This window comes from Carassius gibelio, chromosome B5 (genome assembly GCF_023724105.1).
Source record: "Carassius gibelio isolate Cgi1373 ecotype wild population from Czech Republic chromosome B5, carGib1.2-hapl.c, whole genome shotgun sequence".
In the NCBI taxonomy this organism is placed as follows: domain Eukaryota; kingdom Metazoa; phylum Chordata; class Actinopteri; order Cypriniformes; family Cyprinidae; genus Carassius; species Carassius gibelio.
This window is the reverse complement of record NC_068400.1, coordinates 9,797,802-9,821,241: the sequence shown is the minus strand read 5'-3', so window position 1 is coordinate 9,821,241 and position 23,440 is coordinate 9,797,802. Positions and strand designations below refer to the sequence as shown.

The 23,440-nt window shown below is 39.0% G+C and overlaps 1 protein-coding gene across 1 annotated transcript; it reads left to right on the top strand.

Annotated features, from left to right (window-relative positions):
* Positions 1 to 3,433: 3,433 nt before the first annotated feature.
* On the top strand, positions 3,434 to 23,152 carry LOC127958222 (cytosolic phospholipase A2 gamma-like). The gene is made up of 16 exons (XM_052557018.1): positions 3,434 to 3,527; positions 9,090 to 9,115; positions 9,325 to 9,436; positions 9,664 to 9,806; positions 9,893 to 10,091; positions 14,222 to 14,324; positions 14,400 to 14,540; positions 14,963 to 15,016; positions 15,095 to 15,142; positions 15,485 to 15,541; positions 16,195 to 16,275; positions 16,982 to 17,042; positions 19,916 to 19,971; positions 20,049 to 20,203; positions 20,439 to 20,604; positions 22,670 to 23,152. Exons 1-16 carry the CDS (start codon positions 3,525 to 3,527, stop codon positions 22,822 to 22,824), a joined length of 1,560 nt encoding a protein of 519 aa, XP_052412978.1. The 5' UTR covers positions 3,434 to 3,524; the 3' UTR covers positions 22,825 to 23,152.
* The last annotated feature ends 288 nt before the right edge of the window (positions 23,153 to 23,440 follow it).

The window sequence follows — 23,440 nt, the reverse complement described above, 5'->3', positions numbered from 1 at the left end:
CTACTCTTCACGCTTTATATGTTACCCTTGGGAGATATCATCAGGAAACACAGGCTTTCACTCTTATGCTGATGATACTCAGCTCTATATTTCTTCGTAGCCCGGTGAAACACACCAATTTGAAAAACTAATGGAATGCATAGTCGATATAAAAAACTAGATGACGAGTAATTTCTTACTGCTAAATTCTGAAAAAACAGAAGTGTTAATTATAGGACCTAAAAACTCTGCATGTAATAACCTAGAACAATGTCTTGATGGCTGCTCTGTCATTTCTTCGTCATCAGTTAGTAACTTAGGTGTGCTATTTGATCACAATCTTTCCTTAGAAAGCCACGTTTCTAGCATTTGTAAAACTGCATTTTTCCATCTCAAAAATATATCTAAATTACGGCCTATGCTCTCAATGTCAAATGCAGGAATGTTAATCCATGCATTTATGACCTCAAGGTTAGATTATTGTAATGCTTTATTGGGTGGTTGTTCTGCACGCTTAGTAAACAAACTACAGCTAGTCCAAAATGCAGCAGCAAGAGTTCTTACTAGAACCAGGAAGTATGACCATATTAGCCCGGTCCTGTCAACACTGCACTGGCTCCCTATCAAACATCGTATCGATATTAAAATATTGCTTATTACTTATAAAACCCTAAATGGTTTAGCACCTCAGTATTTGAATGAGCTCCTTTTACATTATAATCCTCTACGTCCATGACATTCTCAAAAGTCAGGCAATTTGATAATACCGAGAATATCAAAATCAACTGCGGGCGGCAGATCCTTTTCCTATTTGGCGCCTAAACTCTGGAATAACCTACCTAACATTGTTCAGGAGGCAGACACACTCTTGCAGTTTATATCTTGATTAAAGTCCCATCTCTTTAACCTGGCTTACACATAACATACTAATATGCTTTTAATATCCAAATCCGCTAAAGGATTTTTATGCTGCATTAATAAGGTAAACCGGAATCGGGAACACTTCCCATAACACCCGATGTACTTGTTACATCATTAGAACAATGGCATCTACGTTAATATTAGTCTGTTTCTCTCTTATTCCGAGATCACTGTAGCCACCAGATCCAGTCTGTCTCCAGATCTGAGGGTCACTTCAGTCACCCGGATTCCGGGAAGTATCCAGACCAGATGGTGGATCAGCACCTAGAAAGCACCTCTACATCCCTGAAAGACAGCGGAGACCAGGACAACTAGTGCGCCAGATACAGATCCCCTGTAAAGACCTTGTCTCAGACGACTACCAGGACAAGACCACAAGAAACATATGATTCTTATGCACAGTCTGACTTTGCTGCAGCCTGGAATTGAACTGCTGGTTTCGTCTGGTCAGAGGAGAACTGGCCCCCAAACTGAGCCTGGTTTCTCCCAAGGTTTTTTCTGTCACCGATGGAGTTTCGGGTCCTTGCCGCCGTTGCCTCTGGCTTGCTTAGTTGGGGTCACTTCATCTACAGCGATATCATTGACTTGATTGCAAATAAATGCACAGACACTATTTAACTGAACAGAGATGGCATAACTGAATTCAATGATGAACTGCCTTTAACTGTCATTTTGCATTATTGACACACTGTTTTCCTAATGAATGTTGTTCAGTTGCTTTGACGCAATATATTTTGTTTAAAGCGCTATATAAATAAAGGTGACTTGCCTTGACATTATTTTCTTTAGCTTGGGTTAAAGTAATTAATTTTACTATTTTGGAATAGCAGCTATGCTAATGATGTCTTTATTTGTTTCTCTGTTTTGCCACTGTATTTACATCCCGTGGTAACTAGGATTTACACAAGCTCCAGTCTGGATCCAGAACACCTGAGAAGAGATAATGCTGACCCTCAGAGGACCCCAGGTGATGCTAACCCTGAATCAACATACTGAATTAAAAAATAATGCTACTACTTACTATGCAATCACATTATAATTGCTGTTAATAGTGTTCATCGTCTGGTTGACTATGTCTTGTATAATTTGTTTTTCAGAAAATTCCTGTCATGTGCACATAAACTGATCACTGTAATTACTATAATAATTACGTAGTTTCTACATGAGGAACAGGACTGTAAAATAAAGTGCTACCAATTTCTCTTTGTTAAACACGAAATGCATTTTCACAAATTGATTTAGAATTAGGGATCAGAAGCTAAATAGAAGATGGGGCAAAAAATGCCTCCAAAATGATTAAAAACGCCCCAAAATTCAAGATATACAGGCAAAAATAATGACTTTTTTACCACTGAGTTTAATTACTGAATGAATCATCGATTTGAACAAATCAGTTGAACAAATGATTTAATGCACAATTCATAAAGTGAATCCCTTTTTTTGCTCCCGAATGAAGTTTTGTACAGCAGTTTTGAACAAATCCTCTGATTAAATATAATTTAAATATAAATATATGTTAAAAAATATGTTTAAATAATTGATATTATAACATTACATAGCATTCATTGTTTTTTCCAATTGTAAATGCTGTGTAAATGCATTTATGAGTATTTTACAGTCTGTTAAGTAGACTAAGACTAAAGAAAGTAAGAAAGAAAAAACCCTAAATAGAAAGTCAAACTTTGACTTAAAAAAACAAAGCCCAATATTTTTTGTTGTCATCCTGACAACTGTTACAATGAAATTGAAATGACACAAGCTGCCTGAACAAAATAATGAATTCAAACATGATAAAAATGACAAATTAATGCAAAAAAAAGAAAGAAAAAAAAGGAATTTATTCAATTTGTTTGGTGATTTAATAATAAATTTATTAATTTAAAGATTTTTTTGTGTTATTAACAATTATTTATTTAAATATTTAATTATTTATTTAATTGAGCAGTTTGGTCCTCCACCTCAATGGAAAATTTAATTTCTGACACTGATTAGGGCTTAAAATAATGTGGATGTCAATGTATCAAAATAAGCAATCACAAGTGATGATTTTCAATATGTAAATCTTTTTCATCCAAAATATTGATAATTTTGAGCGTATTACTGTTACTATGTTCACTTAAAATTTTAATGTTATCATGAATATTATTATTCTTTGGTAAGCTAATGTGCATGAAGCCTTTCTCTACGGTGGCCCAGAGAGATCAGCGTGCTGCAAATTCAGAAAACACATGCAAATAGAAAAAGCACCAACAAATCAAGAAAACATCTTCATCAGTTTGATAGCAGGTGCTGCAAATGCTCACAATGCAAACAAATAAATAACTTTATTTGTAGTGCATTTCTTTGGTTGTGTTGTGAGCATTTGCAGTGTGTGTATTGTCAAGTTGATGAAGTTTTTTTTTTTTTTTATTTGCATGTGTTTTTCTATTTGCAGTGTGTTGATCTCCCTCGGCCACCATATGTCTCCTTGCAGTGACAAGATCTTTCTATCAACAAGTTCATCCAGATCAACCTGTTGCCTGCCGCTCAAACTTATTAAAGGTGAGGTGCAGCACCTCCCTCCCCAACACACCCACATACAAATCTGTGCTGGTGTTGTTGCTGAAGACTCACGATCCGCAGGAATGGTGAGTATGTTTTAAAACTTTGTGCATAGATCAGGTATCTTCAGCAATAGAAAAGCAGTTCATGTTTTGATGTCATTATACTTGGCAGGGGACAACAGTAGCATGAATGAATCCAACATTTGTCAGTAATAAGCTTTAAAATATGATCTATGACTATGACCCGCACATGACCAAAACTGAATAAATAAACAGTCATGGTGAAAAATGATTTGAGGGATTCATATTTCAGTGTGACAAATGTTTCCATTATCTAATGTTATATTTGAAAGTAATCTCAAATCATAGTGTAAAAAAATAAAATAGATTTCAGATCATCAAGCTTTTAACTTTTAAAGGGGACATCAGATGCCCATTTTCCACAAGTTGGTATGATTCTTTAGGGTCTTCATGAAATGTCTGTTACATACTTTGGACAAAATTCCCCAATTATTGTGTAAAACAATTATCTTTTTCAATAGACCAAAACATTCCCAGAGAGCCATTTTGGTGCGTGTCTCTTTAAATGCTATCAAGCTACGCCTCACCCCACCCCTTTCTTCTGTGGGGTATTTTGACACATGACAGTGAATACCTTCTTACATGCGTCATTACCAGGTGTTTCCCAATAACATTGTCTCTTTGTGTACTATGAAGACTCTAACGGTATATGTATCTTAACCATAGGTATACCTTTTCTAGGCGTGTTCCCCGAACTATACTTAAGCAGGTTGCTTAAGGCAGGGGTTTTCAAACTTTTTGGAGCCTTAGACCCCTTACAGAAAAGAAGATTTTCAAAGGACCCCCTCATAATTAAAACAGTGTTTTAAGCTAAAGTTTAATGTGGGTGGGTGTAATGAACATAATATGATTGTTTTATTGGTGCAAATGGTCCCCATTGTATATGTACTTTTTAATTAAGCATAATATAAATAAATTTACCATATTTCCAGGAAAGTTGTACAAGGTCAGAAAAAAGACACACAAGTTGCATCAGTAAATAAGTTACATTTTTATGTTACTTTTAGAAATAATTAAATACTGATAAATAAAGTTAATTATTTTGCGGACCACCTAGCTTTGGGTCACGGACCCCAGTTTGAAAAACCCTGGCTTAAGATATACCTTCTTACATGCGTCATTACCAGGTGCTGTCCATGTATGAAGGTAAAATTATATCTAAAAGATTAACATGCGTAGGGTAATGTTTGTTAAATTGTATATAAGATAGCAAGTGTAAATTAAATTTGCATGCACAAGAGAAGATTTGTAAAGGTGTAAAGTGTGTTTCAAAAGTAAGAAAAATTACATTTGCAGCCTTTGCTTGTTTTTGTAAGTGGAATTTTTATATAGACCAACTGTCACGATTTGAGTGGGGTCTGAGCCTTTGTTTTCCTGGAGCACATGGTCTTTTGTTTTGACGGCTCACCTATGTGCTCCGCTCTCATCGCTATGTTTTCTTCACCCTCTTGTTATCCCTGTTAGCATGTTCTCCCTCACCTGCACCCTGTTTGGTTCTGATTATCTTCCCTTTATCATGCCCTTGTGTTTTCTTTCTTATATCAGTCCATAAGCATTGTAAGAAGCTCGGATCTTCTCGTTGCCAGTCGTGTCTCTGACCCAAGCCTTGTTTGTTTCTTTTTTCCAGTCTAGTCGGTCTGTTGTTCCTGTTTTTTGTCTTCTCTTTTTGCTAGCCTGCTCTTCTAGGACTCTGGGGTGCTCTCCGCATTGTCTCTCGCTGTTTGTAAGCCTGGGTCTTCTAGTCATCTGACTCCCCTTATGAAACTAAAATATATTGCAGTATATTGGAAAATATCATGTAATATATTAGGCATATATTCTTATATATATTTATTTATATCATTTGTAAATTTTGCAATATATTATATAATATATGTATCATCAATATATTATTAAATGTATTCAAATGTATAATATATTAGAAAATAAAAAGGGAAAATGATATATTATAATATATCACAATATATTTTAAGAAATATATTGGTAAATATATTTTCCTTTCGTAAGGGTACACACTCCACACTCACACTCAGCACCATTTCTGAAATTCAGCAATGACTGTCCACTGCTGGCGCGTTGCCTCCCTTCACCGCTGGTCTGGCAGATGCAGGTTTGATCTCCACACTGATCTTGCTGACTGAGTGCTGGCAGTTTCGCTATCCAGCTGATTAGTCTACTGAGTTTTTTGTTAATAAACTTTGACATTTATTCACCTGCAGTTGGATCCCAGTCTCGTTTCTGACAGTACGGACTGACCAACTGATGGATCCAGTGGGTGAAGAGTTTGTTTGATCGGCTATCGGTCATCAAGGCGGTCTCCTTTGCCACCATGCTAGCCAACTCTGGTACACTGCTCAGGCCAAAATGGCAGCTTCGGCAAATTTCAAGACGTTCTGTCATCCATTGCTTCAATGGTTTCCCGGTCTCTCTATCAGTGCGAGCCCGAGCCACATGCCAACAACCCTCATTTGAATGATAGAGATCCAAATTCATGTCAGGCATTTTTATCACAATGTCAAGTCAAGTCACCTTTATTCATATAGTGCTTTAAACAAAAAAGATTGCGTCAAAGCAACTGAACAACATTAATTAGGAAAACAGTGTTTCAATAATGCAAAATAACATTTAAAGGCAGTTCATCGTTGAATTCAATGATGTCATCATCTCAGTTAAATTTACATAGTATCTGTGCAATCATTTGCAATCTAGTCAACAAAATTGCTGTAAATGAAGTGACCCCAACTAAGCAAGCCAGAGGCGACAGCGGCAAGGAACCGAAACTCCATCGGTGACAGAATGGAGAAGAAACCTTGGGAGAAACCAGGCTCAGTTGGGGGGCCAGATCTCCTCTGACCAGATGAAACCAGTAGTTCAATTCCAGGTTGCAGCAAAGTCAGATTGCCAGAAGAATCATCTGTTTCCTGTGGTCTTGTCCCGGTGGTCGTCTGAGACAAGGTCTTTACAGTGGATCTGTATCTGGGGCTCTAGTTGTCTTTGTCTCCACTGTCTTTCAGGGCAGTAGAGGTCCTTTCTAGGTGCTGATCCACCATCTGGTCTGGATGCGTACTGGATCCGGGTGGCTGCAGTGACTCTCTGACTTGGATACAGACTGGATCTGGTGGCCTCGGAATAAGAGAGAAACAGACAAATATTAGCGTAGATGCATTCTTCTAATAATGTAGCAAGTACATCAGGTGTTATGGGAATTTACCTAATTAATGCAGCCTGAAAATCCTTTAGCGGATTTGGATATTAGAAGCATATAAGTGTGTTATGTGTAAGCCAGGTTAAAGAGATAGTTTTTTAATCTAGATTTAAACTGCAAGAGTGTGTCTGCCTCCCGAACAATGTGCGCTGGTGTTCAAACTGCAACCATGCTGATACGCTACAGAGTGCTTAAAGGTTGCTTACGTCATCACTCTGCTGTCTGGAAAGGCTTGCGAGTGGGAGATGGCCATTTGGGATGCAAGAGCCTGCTTCTGCACAAATTTTGAGGAATTTAGCTGTGAAATGACTAGGATTTTTGATCACTCTGTTACCCCGGGGTCATCTATTTTCCCTGTCAAGTCCTGAACAAGAGAACATGGACAGATACATTCAAGAATCCCTAAAAGCCGGTCTCATTTGCCACTTGTCTTCCCCTGCTGGTGCTGGGTTTCTTTGTTAAGAAAAAGGATGGCTATCTGTGTCATTGCATTGATTGAGAACAGGTACCCCTTGCCATTAATGTCATCTGCCTTTGAGGTCTTCACTAAGACCTTCAATAAGTTAGACAGCAACGCCTATAATCTGCTGGAGAACAATATTTACATCAAGGCAGATAAGTGCAAGTTCCATGCCAAGTTGATCTCCATTCCAGATCACGAATGGCAATTAATTGTTGAGGTGGACATGTCTGAGGTTGGGGTAGGTGCAGTTTTGTCCCAGCGTTCCTCTAAGGATGGGAAGATGCACCCCATGCATATTTCTCCCATCGCCTAAATCCGCCCAATACTCTATCCTGCTAGTTTGAGTGATCGGGAGAGGAGACCCCTGCCGAGGCCATACTCCCTGAGGGAGTGGTGGTAGGGGTTCTCTCCTGGGACGTAAAGTGGCAGGTGGAGGAGGCCAGATGAAAGGAGGAAGTGCCAGTTGAGTGTCCTGGGGGTCGGCTGTTTGTGCCGGCAGCACATTGCCCTGAGGTCTTTCAGTGGGGTCATGAGCCTAGGGTCGCCTGCCATCCAGAAGTCAGGAGGTCACTGGCTGCCATGCACCAGTGATTTTGGTGGCCCTCTATTGGCCAGGACGTCAGGCAGTTTGTATTGGCTTGCTACATTTGTGCCCATGACAAGGTCTCAAACTGTCCCTCCATTGGTCTACTCAAACCCCTGTCCATCCCCTCTCATCCCTGGTCAGATATTGCCCTAGATTTTGTCTCTGGCTTACCCCTTTCAAGAGGTTACACTGTTATTCTCATAGTAGTGGGTCGCTTCTCTAAGTCTGTTCATTTTGTGGCCCTAACCAAACACCCCTCTGCCAAGGAGACAGGAATTTTGTTGACAGATCGGGGCCTCTATGAGTCTGTCATCAGGTTTTCATTCTCAGATCAACGGACAGTGTGAGCGAGTCAATCAGGATCTCGAGTGAGTTCCCCACTTCCTGGCATCCCACAATTCTGCCTTTTGGAGCCATCAGCTCACTTGGACTGAGTATTCCCATAATACTCTTTCAGTAGCATCAACAGGTATCAGACCAAAGCAGCGTCTGATTGTCACCTGATTTCAGTGCACTGCTATGTCTGTGGTCAGAAGGTATGGCTGTCTACCAAAGACCCGCCTCGCAAGGCCATCTCTCGCATATTGGTGCCTAGGGTTCATACCAGATCACCAAGGTCCTTAATCTGGCTCATACCTTTTCAGGACTCCTGATAATACCGACATTTCATCATCTACACATCCTCAACATCTGGTTCTGATTATCTTCCCTTTATTATGCCCTTGTGTTAGCTGTCTTGTGTCAGTCCATAAGCGTTGTTAGCCACCAGCCGTGTCTCTGATCCAAGCCTTGTTTGTTTATTTTTTCCAGTTTAGTGTTCCTTTTTTATGTTTTCTCTTTTTACCTGCCTGCTCTTCTTGGACTCTGGGGTACTCTCTGCCTTGTCTCTTGCTGTTTATAAGCCTGTGTCTTCTAGTCAGCCGACTCCACTCTGCTCACACTTGGCGCTGCCTCTGGAAATCAGTGGTGGCTATCCTCTGCTGGCTCGCCGCCTCCGTTCTGTTTAAATTAATATATATATATATATATATATATATATATATATATATATATATATATATATATATATATATATATATAAATTAAATTAAATTAAATTAAATTAATGCATTTAGCAGCATTTATTCAGGCTATCAGTTTTTACCTATTATATGTTCCCGAGGAATCGGACCCCCAACATTGTGCTTGTTATGCAATGCTTTACCACTTGAGCTACATATACAACTTTAGGAAGGAAACATTTACTGACTCATGAGTTTAGAAAATGATTTTCAAAAAATGTATTTTAATGTCAACTCTTTTGTTTTTTAGATGAGTGCATCCAAACTCCAGGAAAGGTAATTCTATTTAGATTCCCAGATTGATGGGCTAACAACTGTGCTGCATTACTTACACAATTAACATCTATAACAAACTGGATAATTCAGAGAGTAAACTATTGAAAACAATTGCACAATAAATTTTATTTAGTTCTAGAATACTTATTTTAAATAGGTGAAGTTAAAATTAGCACTGCTCTGTTTGTCTGCCTGTGTCTCTGCTGCAGCGGTGAGGTGAGATTAGGACACTCTCTGAATAAGAAGGAGGAAGAGTTTGTAGCCAGAAGGAAATACACAGTTCTGCAATGTCTGCAGAAGTTTAATATACACTGCAGTCAGGTAAAATCTTTTACATCATATATATATATCATTTTAAATTCTTCATAATATAATCATTCATAATGTACATGGATTACTCAATAAAACCTAATGGAATTTTACTATACAATTGAGATCTTAAACAGTATTCAATATTTTTTTAAATATTCTTTGTCAAGCATAAGTTTCACTCCCTTGGCCTTGATTCTGAAAAACCGTATAGTTAGGTTTATGCTTGTGTGTTTCAGGATAAAGTGCCAAACATTGCATTACTGGGTTCTGGAGGAGGACAAAGAGCCATGGTGGCTTTGCTGGAATGCCTGGTTCAGATTGATAAAGCGGGTCTTCTGGACTGCATCCTTTATCTGAGCGGAGTCTCTGGGTCCACCTGGTATGAACCCTGAAAACAACAAACACACAGAGAATAAATTGAGTGATTGAATTGATTGAATGACAGCAGCATGTGCTTCTCTGAAGGTGCATGGCCTCCTTATACAAAGAACCAAACTGGTCCACCAAATTAGAGTGCGTGAAAGATAATATCATCAAGAGACTCGGGGGACCAGGAGTCAGCTGGGACGACAAATCAGCCAAATTGAAGAAATATTACACGAAAGACTTATTCAGCCTGACTGACCTCTGGGCAGTGCTGTTTGTCACATCATATGTGAAAGAGGTCTGTAACTATTCATAACACAATCCACCTTGACTTGTTGAGGGAAGAAGTGGTCATGTTCAGTATTAAAGTGCATTTGTTTTTAGGTCGACCTATGGTGGATTTGATTATGTATATATATAAATATATATGATTTATTATATGTCCATTATTACTGTAACAAGTTTCTTGTGTGGGAAGGATGTGGACAGGGTCGGCTTTACTGCTGATGGTGGCTTTTTATTCTCATATACTCAGTTCACAGAGATCGCTTTGCACACAGCACATAAACATAAACACAGTCATCACAGAAGTTAATCACTTTCTTCGAGGTTTCCAGCTTGGTCACGTTGTCAGCAGTCGTTCTCTCTCTCACACACTCCTGTTTCTCCTGGCGTTTTATAATCTCTCCATGCCAATTACTGAAACAAGACATAGGTGTTCGTTATTTGCATTTAACCCACTCAATCACCGTTCGTCTCCCGACTTTCTCTCCCAATGTAGACTTCGCTGAATCACTCACCCCTTGCCACATACCCCCACCGCCAGACTCAGGCCGGGGAGCCATCCAGCCTGCAATCCCACCTCCTCCCCTTCTGGAGAGGAAATTGGCCACAGCCATCTGCACACCCGGCCTGTGGACCACCTTGAACTTAAAAGTCTGTAAAGCTAGATACCAAAGAGTGATCAGCACATTGGTATCCTTCATGTGGTGGAGCCACTACAGAGGAGCGTAGTCTGAACAGAGGGTGAATTCCCATCCCAGGAGATCATAGCAGAGGGTAAGGACGACCCACCTGATGGCAAGACACTCTTTTTCAATGGTGCTGTATTTAGTCTCTCTCTTAGAGAGCTTATGACTAATGTACAGCACCAGCCGTTCCTTCCCCTCTATCTCCTGGGACAGGACTGCACCTAACCCCTTTCCGATGCGTCTTTCTGCAACACAAAAGGGAAAAAATCAGGAGAGTCGGCCCACCACATAGAGCAGCCTTCACCTGGGTAAAAGCCTGTTGACACAACTCAATCCACTGGAATGTATCTGGCGCCTCCTTTTTAGTAAGATCACTCAAGGGGCTTGTGAGGTCCAAATAATTAGGTACAAACCTTCTGTAATATCCCACCAGCCCCAGGAACTGTCTCACCTCCTTTTTGGTTTTGGGGCGCGGACAGGTCGCAACGGCTGCTGTCTTTTCAATTTGGGGATGCACCTGTCCATACCCCAAGTGGAAGCCCAGATACCTTACTTCCATCCACCCAATCACACACTTCTTCGTGTTGGCCGAGAGTCTGGCCCCCCTCAGTGATCTCAAGAAGACAGCCCTCAGATGCTGCATATGCTGCTGCCAGTCATTACTAAATATAATGACATCATCTAAATAACAAATTGGTGTAATCCAAATGGCATTGTGAAAGCTGTCTTTTCTTGGGACAATGGAGACAAGGGGATCTGCCAATATCCCTTTGTTAAGTCCAGTGTCAATTAAAAACGAGCTGTACTGAGCCGATTAAGCAGATCATCAATCAATTAAACAATCAATAATTCGTAAAGTTTGCATAAAGTATAAAGTATACGTGACATAAATGCCGTGTCTTGATCGGTTAGGATTTCCTTCGGAATCCCCACTCGGGAGATTAAATGAAACAGGGCATCCACAACACTCTTAGCGGAGGAGGCTGTGGAGAGCCACTGCTTCAGGATATCATGTTGCATAATCCGCTATGACTAATGCAAAACAATGTCCCCTTGCTGATCGCTCTAATGGCCCAGTGAGGTCCATACCAATTCTCTCAAAGGGGACCTTTATTAATGGGAGGGGGTTCAAAGGTGCTTTTGGTGCAGCCAGTCATGAGGCGATTTAGTGTCGTTGCCTGTCCTAAGTGCCCCGCCATTGGATTAGAATGAGCCGCTTGGAAAAGCGTTTCCCTGCGGCTCCTTGGAACTAATAATTGAGTTGTATCTTCTTTTGTCTGAGCGTCTTGGGGTCAGTCGATACAACCAATCTTTTATAATAGCAAAATACGGATAGTTAAGCACACAGGCAGGTTGGAGAGGCTGACCGGCTGACCGTCGATGGTACGGACCTGTTCAAAAGCATGTTTTAAAGTCTCATCCTGAGATTGCTCCAGGGCAAAGTCAATGCGCTCCGAGTGAATGAGTCTCTCAATTTCACTCTTTTCCCCTGATGCAGAACTCAGTGGTCCCCGTTTAGTCTCTCCCACCTGAACTTGTGCGCCCCCTTTCAGTGCATTTTCCCCCCAAGAGGCATTCGTGCATAAACAACCCAATAATTCAGTAAATGCTGGCCAATTCATTCCAAAAATGATCTGATGCCATAGGTGCAGATTAACTGCCACCTCAACACTATGTTTTTGTCCCCGGAATTGGATAATTACAGGCACTATGGGATATTCCACCACATCCCTGTGCACACACTGCAGCCTAATCAAGCGGCTTGTATCCAATGTCTCAGGTTGAATCAGGCTTTGGAGGATCAAGGTTTGGTTACATCCTGAATCCACCAAGGCCTGATAGGTACCCCCCTTGATACTCACAGGTATTTGGTACCAGCTAGCTTGACTGAGGGCTGTCTGTGGGACATCCGGGACCAGGATCATCATCAGGATCATCACCCCACCTCCATTACTGGACACCTATCCACAAAATGCTCCGGGTCCCTGCAATGCCAACAGGCTGGCCCAGACCTCCCCGCCGCTCTAGTGGCAGAGAGTCAGGTAAATGATTGGCATGGAGAGAGCGGAGAAACAGGAGCGGCGTCTGACCCAGCAGCGGTCCTGGGGTGGGACTCGAGGAGGGCCAGGTGGACGGGACTGAGGTAGAGGTATAGGCAGAGAGAGAGAAGGAGGGGGGAGTGAGGGAGAGAGATAGACCGATGGCAGTGGTTCACCGACCCCTGGGAACGCCAACAAATAATCCTCCGCCAGATGGATGGCCGAGTCCAGCGACGTGGGACGGTGGCACTGGACCCACTCGGTGGTCTTCTTAGTGAGCTGAGTGATAAACTGCTCCAGCACCACGTGGTCGATGATCTGGTCCATGTCGCTTCCCTCAGCCAGTAGCCATTTGCCGCAGGAGTCCCGGAGCTGCTGAGCCATCACGAAGGGCCAACCGGACTCAACCAACTCCTGGGAGCGTAAGTGCTGGCGATGCTGTTCTGGGCTCCAGCCAACCCGATGGATGATGGCCCTCTTGAGGTCGTCGAAGACCAGGAGGTTTTGCCAGTGCTGCCATCTGAGATTCACCAAAAAGTAAAGGGATTAATGGCATCAGCCATTGTCCCTGGGCCATCCGCATGCTTCCGTGGACTTTTCTAACAGATCAAGAAATTTTTCATGATCATCCTGCTGTACCATCTTATTTAAGGGCAGGTGGGCGGGCACTACGGGCTGTCCAGTGGTTTCCTTATGAACCTCCCAGTCTATACAGCTCCGGAACCTCTCGCGGTCCTCCTGCTGGGCTTGAAGGATGGCTTGGAACCACCTCTCTTGATCGTTCCTCAAGTCCAGCAGGGCCTGATGACTGCGAGGGATGAAATGATGTCCGCAAATGGCATGGAGGACGGTGATTGCATGGCGTGTGTGTGTGTTTGTATTTCTATATATATATACATATACACAGTACACACAGATATAGCCTGATATGTAAACACAAACATTTATTCTGGATGTGATTAATCATGATCAATAGATTTGGCATCCCGGCGTGCAGCTGTTATGCTGATAATATTAATTGCAATGAACAGTTTGAAATGTTAAAGAATTTTAAAATTCTAACAGTAAGATGCAAAAATATTTTTAAACTGTTGAGAAATTGAGAAAGACTTTTGGAAAATGTTAAATTATAACAAGAAGTCAGAGCAATTGCAGCTTTTATTTATTCACTGCTTTAATAACATTAGCGACAGTGTTTAAAGTAGGCCATCATTCATGAGAACAAATATAATGAAATCTACTCACAGAAAAGTGCAACTTCTCTTAATGAAGTAAAGTCATATCGTGTTGTAAACCGCTTGTATTTAAAACTTTACTCAGGACAAGTTGAGCAAATGTCATCAATCAAACTTTTTTGTGATTACCCTGGCAGTCTCCACAACAACATAACACTACAATAAAAAATATGTTTTCATCAGATCGATGAACAAACTCTCACAGATCTGCAGGACCAGCACAGTGAAGACCCATATCCCATTTACGCAGTGATCGACAAGCAATGCAAAAGGCGTGAGGAAGGAGGTCTGTGTGTTTGTCTGAGACAGATTTTTAATGTTTTTGTGTCAGCTGTTATATGGAGGTGTTTTCTGTCTGCAGACCCCTGGTTTGAGATCAGTCCACATGAAGCAGGTTATTCCCTCACTGGAGCATTTGTGGACACCCGTGACTTCGGCAGCCAGTTTGAAAACGGCTTGAAGAAAAAAAAACAGGATGAAATGGACATGCTGTACCTGCAAGGTAACAAACTCTGTAGCAGGACTGCTGTAACATGCAGAGAGAGAAATGTTACAAGGATGCAAAGATGATTGGAAATGTTAAAAAATAATTTTTCAACTTAAAACTTTTTGCAATAGACATTGCATTTATTTATATAGCATGAATAAAGACAGCAGGAGCTGACCACTGCGCTTTACAGACTATAAGATTAAGATACATGAAAAAAGCAAGAGAGAGAAAGCAGGAACACATAATGAAATAAAAACATAACTCATGTACAGAGGACAGGGGTCTTACAGAGCACTGACAATCATTAAAACAGGAGTAATATGTTCACATTTCCCAATGAATACTTCCGACACATCTTTGCCATGTGCTCTGTTCATGACATTTGTTTCATTCATTTGAAACGTTGTGTTTGTTTCATCTTGTGTTTACTGCAGCTATGTGCAGCAGTGCTTTAGCTGATGGAGAGGCGACCTGGAAATGGATAAAAGGTACAACTTGAATAGTAAAACTTGAAGATTCAATTCTGCTTTAAAGTAATTTCATTTTAATCTTATTTTGTTTTTCAGCTATTTCAGTGCCTGAAATAAAGTCGGTATTCGACAAAATGGACCATGGTATAACATTTTATTATGTTTATTTATCGATTAGTTCCATGTATTGAAATATTTGTTGATCGATCATTTTTGGCCAAGCAAATGTTCAAGCTACAAGCTGAATACATTTATTCAGACTCTTTCAACATTTCTCACATTATCTCAGTTTATTTGTAATTGTTTAAAATGTTTTCTTAAAATATGTGTCCCTGGACCACAAAAGTCTTAAATCGCTGGGCTATATTTGTAGCAATAGCACACAATACATTGTATGGGTCAAAATTATCAATTTTTCTTATGCCAAAATTGTTTTGTATGATTTCTTCTGTTCGTGGGGAAACATCTGCTACTCACTGTAAAAAGGAAAGGATCACACTGGAGAAAACGCCTCGAAAACCACTCAGGAGTCTGTCGGTGAAGGTCAGTGAGGAACTTGTTTCTTGACAAACTCTTTCAAAAGGAATGAACAACTGGAATTCTTTCTTACAATACATAGCATGTTTGATGAAGAAGGATAATCCACAGTCTTTTAATATATCCACAAGAAGAGACACACTGGAAATCGTAGGGATACATTTTAAAATCTAATTTATTTCTGTGATGCGCAGCTGTTTTTTAAGCATCATTACTCCAGTTTTCAGTGTCACATGATCTTCAGAAACCATGATAATATGCTGATTTTCTCCTCAAGAAGCTGTTTTTTAATACTATATACTATACCATTCAAAAGCTTTAAATGGTTTTTGAGCAGCAAATCAGAATATTAGAATGATTTCTGAAGGATCATGTGTCTGGAGTAATGATGCTAAAGATTCCGCTTTAAAATCACAGGAATAAATTACATATCAAAATATATTAAAATAGAAAAGTTATTTTAAATAGTAACAATGTTTCAAATTTTGACATAATTTGCTGTATTTTGGCACAAATAAATGTAGGCTTTGGTGAGAAGAAGAGATTTCTTTAAAAAAAACATTAAAAAACTTTTGACTGGCATTGTGTATATATAATTAAGACATTTTGCAGTGTGCATATGTTTATTAAATGTGTTTCCCTGTCCCTGTTGTCTATAGATGAATGTTTCCAGGAGCTCTTGAACCCTGTGAACGCTGACCCCTCTGCCCTTGAGCAGTCCTCCAAAACAAAGCTGACTGGTAAACTTTTCCTAAAGTGTGCTATAATTTATATAGAGTATATTTGGGACTAGTTGTCACATTTACTGCAGTAAATATGTATGTTTGTTCATCACTGCAAGGGTAGATAACGTTTGAACTAATGCATTGAAAACAAGGCTATGATGGAAATATGTTTTTTTTTTTGTTTTGTTAGACAAATACATACTTTTACTATTTTATGTTCACATGGGTAAACAATAGCACAACTCATTGTAAATCATGGCTATCTCACAGACTTGTTTTCACATCAAATCAAATTAAATTGTTGTCTGTAGTGTGGGGCACATTGTCAAAGAGGGGATATTGTAATACACTTAATGTGAAAAACATTAAGACTGAAATAGTAATCTGTAATAACGTCTATCCCACCCTACTGTCTAAAAAAATAATATCTGCATTTCACATTTGTTATTTGTAAGTCTCTTTGGAATATATCTGCTAAATTATGTGAATTTATATGTAAATGTAATATAGTCTATTTTGAAGCTTTTAGGGAATTTTAAATAGTAAAACTATAATGAAAATCTGTAAAAATGTAACTGTAAAAATGGATAGGATAAAGTGCCATAATATAATACAAAGCACTTTTTTTGTTTTGTTTTTGGCTAATTGTAAATTATGCTTGTAGATGCACAAACTAGAATAGGAACAAGTGACTAATAGATATGTCCCCCTCTTTTTCCAGACTTTTTTGGAGGCCAAAGGCAGTTTAGCCAAACTGCCGATAAACACAAAAAAACTGCCAGGTCAGTACTTAAAAGTATAATTTTATAGATTAGAAAGTGGGCCAATATTAGTACCAATGAGTATTAAGATACTACACTTACAAGTATACTACCTGAACACTGATATTTGTATACTTGCTACATAAAGTATACTTAAAAATATACTTGAACTTTACTTAAGTAAACTTAATAAAAAAACTTGAAGTATACTTGAAGTGCCTTGCTAAAGGGCACCTCAGTCATGGTACTGCCGGCCCAAGACTCAAACCCACAACCTTAAGGTTAGGAGTCAATCTCTCTAACCACAAGGCCCCGACTTTCCCTATAATGAAAAGGGCATTGCAGTAATGAAGGCGGGATGTGACAAAAGTATAGATAATGGTTTCAGCATCTTTCACACTAATGAAATGGCGGAGCTTGGCAATGTGACATAATTGAAAGAATGCGGATTTGGTGAGAGAATTAATAGGAGCTTGAAAGGAGAGAGATGAATCGAAAATAATATAATTTAAGTGGACAGTGCGGGCCTACAGATAGAGTAGAATGTCATCAGCATGTAAATGGTAATTAAAGCCATGTCAGTACAAGATTTTACACAGGGGGAGTATGTAAACAATGAATAATAGTGGGCCAAGGACAGATCCCTGGGGGACACCTTGCTGCAAACATACAGTTGGGGATCGAAAATCCTGCACTGAGATGTACAGCTGTCTGTCAGAGAATAAAACCAGGAAAGAACAGCACCAGAAACACCCACATTAGAGAAATAAGTAAATTATTGGAAACAGTATCAAAGGCAGAGCTAAGATCAAGTAGCAGAAGTAAAGAGAGAACCAGTCACCAGAGAGTAATTAATCATTCAGTACCTTTACAAGTACAGTTCAATGCTATGCAATGGATGGAAGACAGATAGAAAAGGATCAAAGAGATTATTTTCAACTTGAAAAGACTGAAGTTGGGAGGCAACCGTACTTTCCAATAATTTAGCAAGGAATCATATATTTGAAATTGGACAATAATTAGATTGGACTATAGATGATTAGGGGTTTTTGGAGAACTGGGTTAATAGAGCAGTTTTAAGTGGCACAGGGAATGATGCAGAGGTACATTAAGAGATAAATTGATGAAATGAGAAATAGATGCAGAGATGACAGAGTGGCACCGTTCTAGAAGAAGAGTAGGTACAGGATCAAGATGACATGTCGACGAATTAGCTTGCAAAATTAACTCAAAAGTTGGTCAGAGAAAAGTCTGACAGGGTCTGCCCAGAGAGATTGGTAATAAAGCTAACTTCATAGCCTCATTGGAGAAACACTGGTGGAGGGCATCTGTCTTTTCCAGTATATACTTCATGAAGGAAAGCAAAATTGATCTGAAGTTAAACCATCACAAGTTGGAGGTTTGTTAAGCTTATTATTTATTGTGTAAAATAATGCTTTTGGCCTATTATATGAATTGTTGATTGTAGCTAAGACAAAACTTGATCGAGTCAAGTTCAGAGCAGATGAGTATTTATTAAGATGTTCAAGGAATGCTAAATAATGAATAGTTAGGCCAATTTTGACTAAATGACAAAACAAAAATGATGTATTATCAACAGCTGATAAGACTGCGATAGGATTGGACAGTCTTAGGATGTTTCGTATGCACAGGCAAGCTTAAAGGTGCTGTAGGTAACTTTTGTAAAAATATATTTTTTTTTACATATTTGTTAAACCTGTCATTATGTCCTGACAGTAGAATATGAGACAGATAATCTGTGAAAAAATCAAGCTCCTCTGGCTCCTCCCAGTGGTCCTATTGCCATTTGCAGAAAGTCATCTGCTCCCGGTAAGAAACAACCAATCAGAGCTGCGGTCCGTAACTTTGTTTGTGTTCAAAATGTAGAAAAATTTATATAATAAGCGAGTACACCATGAATCCATTTTCCAAACCGTGTTTGTAGCCTGTCCTGAATCACTAGGGTACACCTATAATAAGTGTTTATATATTCAGACTATTTTAGATTGCTTCGGGGATACCGCGGCGGAGTAACCCAGTACCTTTGTGATTCTTCATAGACATAAACAGAGAGAAGTAGTTCCGGCTACGATGTTCTTCCGCATGATGCAAGCAGTTCTGTTTATTAACTGCTAGAGCGTCAAAAGTTACCTACCGCAGCTTTAAGCTAAAGTCAAGAAGTATACAGTATGATCAGATATACCAGTGTCAGAAGAAGAGATGGAGGAGATATCAACCCTTGATATACAAATAAGAGTAGATCAAGAATATGGCCATGCTTATGAGTAGAAAAACTAACTTTAAGTCCGACAGTAATTGGTTAGATTTAGAGCAAAAAGCATCAACATGAATATTAAAGTTACTGAGCAGGACAACAGAAGATGACAAAGAAACATGTGAGAGTTAACAGCTCACTTAGCTCAGAAAACAAAGTAACACAAAGCCTCAGTAGGATGGTAGAGATAATTATAAGAGAGTATTGAATAGGCCATGCAATCTTTACAATTTTTAACACACTCTGTTAACTTAGATAATTTAGAAGTTTCATCTGGTCTTGTTGGAATATCTATCTGTCTAAGCAAAGCAGGGAAACATCATGGACAGATGGCCAGTCCGTCATAGTCTCTAATATGACACTTGTGATCATCTAAGAGACACGTATCTTATAAGAGACATTGTGATGGACAGGTGTGTATCCATGTAGTTTTTCCTATACAACACAATACATTTTAGCAGCTGCAATTGAGATTAAAACATTGTAATCGGCAAAGAACCATGTAGTTATGAACCCTATACAGCCAGGAGTTATTGATAAGACCCTAAGAATCATTTACTGAGCTGAAGAACTGAAGAGTTTTAGGAAACTAGTGTATTTGTTTCATTGGTCTTTGTAGATGCATTACTCAGAGGATCTGGGGCAGGAATTATAACTTCCTTCACAACATGACAGGTGAGAACAGACCCGTTTGGTAACTGGTAATTCATTATGAATAATAAATTGACTCACTTCAAGCTATGGTTGTGTAGATGAATCAGTGCCAGCTGCTCTTTTGCAAAAAGAGACGAGAGATCTTATAGACGCCGGACTGTTGATCAACTCACCCTACATGTCAATGCTGAGAAAAGAACGAAACATTGACCTCTTCATTGCTCTGGATTTCAGCGATGGAGATCCTTTCACGGTATATGCTTATTTAATAAAACAATGCACACATTGACTCAAAAAGTTAATTGAAAAGAATCCCCTAGAAATGTAAATTCCATCACCTTTTACTCACCCTCATGTTGTTCTGATCCCATATCTAAACTCTTCTTTAGAGTAAAGTGTAAAGGGGTAGATTTAAGTGAATACCGTCAATTTCAAATGTCTGTCTAAGCCTTTTAATTAAGTGCTACTGCTTTATTTTTCCATTTCAGACAGTGAGAGAAGCTGCTAAAACGTGCAAGAAACTAAACATCCCTTTCCCTGAAGTCAACATTCCCAGTGATGAAGGAAAGAAACCAAAGGACTTCTATGTGTTCAAAGGCCAAAACGTTCCAACCGTGATCCACATGCCTCTGTTTAATGTGGTCAACTGTGGAGGCAAGTTAACATCTTCCAGTCATCCTGAATAATGCAGAAATGCAGAATAATGCTGCAGATTTCCAGACTTCTCTTTAGATTCTTCAGATCATATTTAATGTCTGATAAGCTGTTAACATTCATGTTACATTCTGACTAGGTATGGTAATGAGAAGAAGCCTAAAATCCCTGATACATCGTTTTTGATATTGTAGTAATGGTTTGATTTGACATTAAATTAACGCTTGCTCCCTTTATCTATTGATTTCTTGAGTGAAGGAGGTGCGTGCTCTTTCAGAAAAGTTCAAATTAGACTCGCTTATCGGGAAGAAGTTTTGTGTAATAGAAATATGTGGCTTAAATTCATGTTGAGGTGTGTTGAACAATTACTAAACAATTGAATCTAATCGTGTGCTCCATTGATCTTTTGCTTGTGCGACACAGATGCTCATGCTCGGGTCCGGACCCTTGCCTGTAGTAAAGACATTTTGTAAATATTACATTTTTGGCAACATTATTTATTGCCCAAAAAATCTGTCTTAACCCATATCACACCATTTGCTAAGCCACATTATTAGGGGTCCAAGCACCAAAAGTGCCGGAAGTTCCCTGAACCCTATTATATTTGTTAAAAGTTAAAAGCCGTAAATCCTACAAACACAATTAGGCAAGATGGTCCCAAATCTCTCCCACTCTTTGGTTGTGCACACACCCTGATCGGACCATAATATTACTTTTATAATGTAATGCATTTAAATTAAACATGGTCTTTTGCACACTAGTTAAAATGAAAAGTTTCTTATTTTTATTGCAATAGCCTACATATTGCTGCCTTCATGCCAACCAGCAAACATGCCAACTTTCATGACTTTCTGATGACTTTCAATTTATAAAATGTCAGCCATATACTGTACATCCATGTAAATGAGAGATGAAGATGAAGGCCATAAAACTTATATTATTCACCAGAGCGAGACACAGGACAACAAATTATTTTAGATAGCATAGTTTTAAATCTGTGTAAATGGATCAATAGATTAACTATGCATAGCATTCCTTATAGTTAAGACTAAAACGTCCTAAAACAAATAATTTCCCCTAAGAAATCTGTGATCTCCAAAATACCTTAATTTTTATATATCCGAAATTCGGAAAACATTTGTCAAGTTGCCAGACATGCTTGAGGTGCAGTTAAATGAAGAGACAATATTATTTGTCTGTTGTGATATGGTGCATAAAATAATACTTCTATATAAAGACACTTAAACACTCATTATGTTTGAAAAGAGACATGGCCAACATAACTGTATCCTCTGCACAAGGCATTTGTGCTTGGACCCTGATGATTGTGGCTTGTGGCTTTATTTTTCAGTTTGTGCTGATCTTTAAATAGATACATACATAGGTAGATTGTTTTATGGAAATTATCTGGTCTGAGACACAGAAAGACATTTCTGAATGAATAGGCTGTTCCCAGAGTGCTGTATCAAGGCACCTCAGTGGGAAGTCTGTGGGAAGGAAAAAGTGTGGCAAAAAACGCTGCACAACAAGAAGAGGGGAAGTCGTGGCCTAATGGTTAGAGGGTTGGACTCCCAATCGAAGGGTTGTGAGTTCTAGTCTCGGGCCGGACGGAATTGTGGGTGGGGGGAGTGCATGTACAGTTCTCTCTCCACCTTCAATACCACGACTTAGGTGCCCTTGAGCAAGGCATCAAACTCCCAACTGCTCCGGGTGTGTGTTCACAGTGTGTGTGTGTGTTAACTGCTCTGTGTATGTGCATTTTGGATGGGTTAAATGCAGAGCACAAATTCTGAGTATGGATCACCATACTTGGCTGAATGTCACTTTACTTTCACTTTCACTTGAAATATTCCACTTCCATATTGACTCTCTTGTGGGATTGCACTCTCACACTAATTATCCATATTATTTATTTACCTATTTATTCATTATGTTTTTCTTTCTTTAGAAATTCTCAGTTTTACATTTTGTATATATTACTATATATATATATATATATTATTATATTTGTCACTTATTACTAAAATAACCCTGCTGATTGATGTGTATTACTGTGTATTATCAGATAAGCCTGGTGATTGGAGGAAGAAATATGGCATCTTAAAAGGTCCTTACACTGATGAGATGATAACTGAAGTTATGGGGGTCGCTGGAAAAAACATTTCAAACAACATAGAGAAACTGCTGGAGCAGATTCGTGCAGTCGCTGAGGCTAAATGATTCCAGGCACTAATACAGACTATATTACAAGAAATTCAAATTGTAGTTTTCAAATTGCATTTTTGGTCTTATTGTAAATTATTCATGCTTTTTTCTTCTTCGATACTGAGATTCTCTCTGGTGATGTTGGATGTGTGGCATTATAGTCAAATTTGGACTTGATTTCGGTTTATGTTAAAATATTTCTTCATTTTTCAATCCATTTCTTAATTATTTGATTGTTATAAAGCAATAAATAACAAATCATTAATAATCTCATCAACCATAACACAGACTGGATTTCTACTGATTAAAACATTGCTTCTGTTCAAATGAATTATTAAATGGTTCTCTAAAAACAAGGTTTTGTCCTGGTCATTTAATATCATTCAGCAAACAGCACAAATGTCAGCCTTTTGCAGAGCTCTCTGGAGGCAAACCGCTTGTTTTCCCATTACAATAACCGAATCTCGCTGATAAAGGAGGAGCAAAACGGTTTAAGTATGATTTTTCTCTTTTAAGCAGTTAAATTGCCACTTTAGAAATGTCTGACATTAAAAAGCATTGGAAGAGTTTAGAAAGGTCAACAAGTCCAAAACAAACATAACCTTTAAGAAAATCCTTTTATGTATTTCAG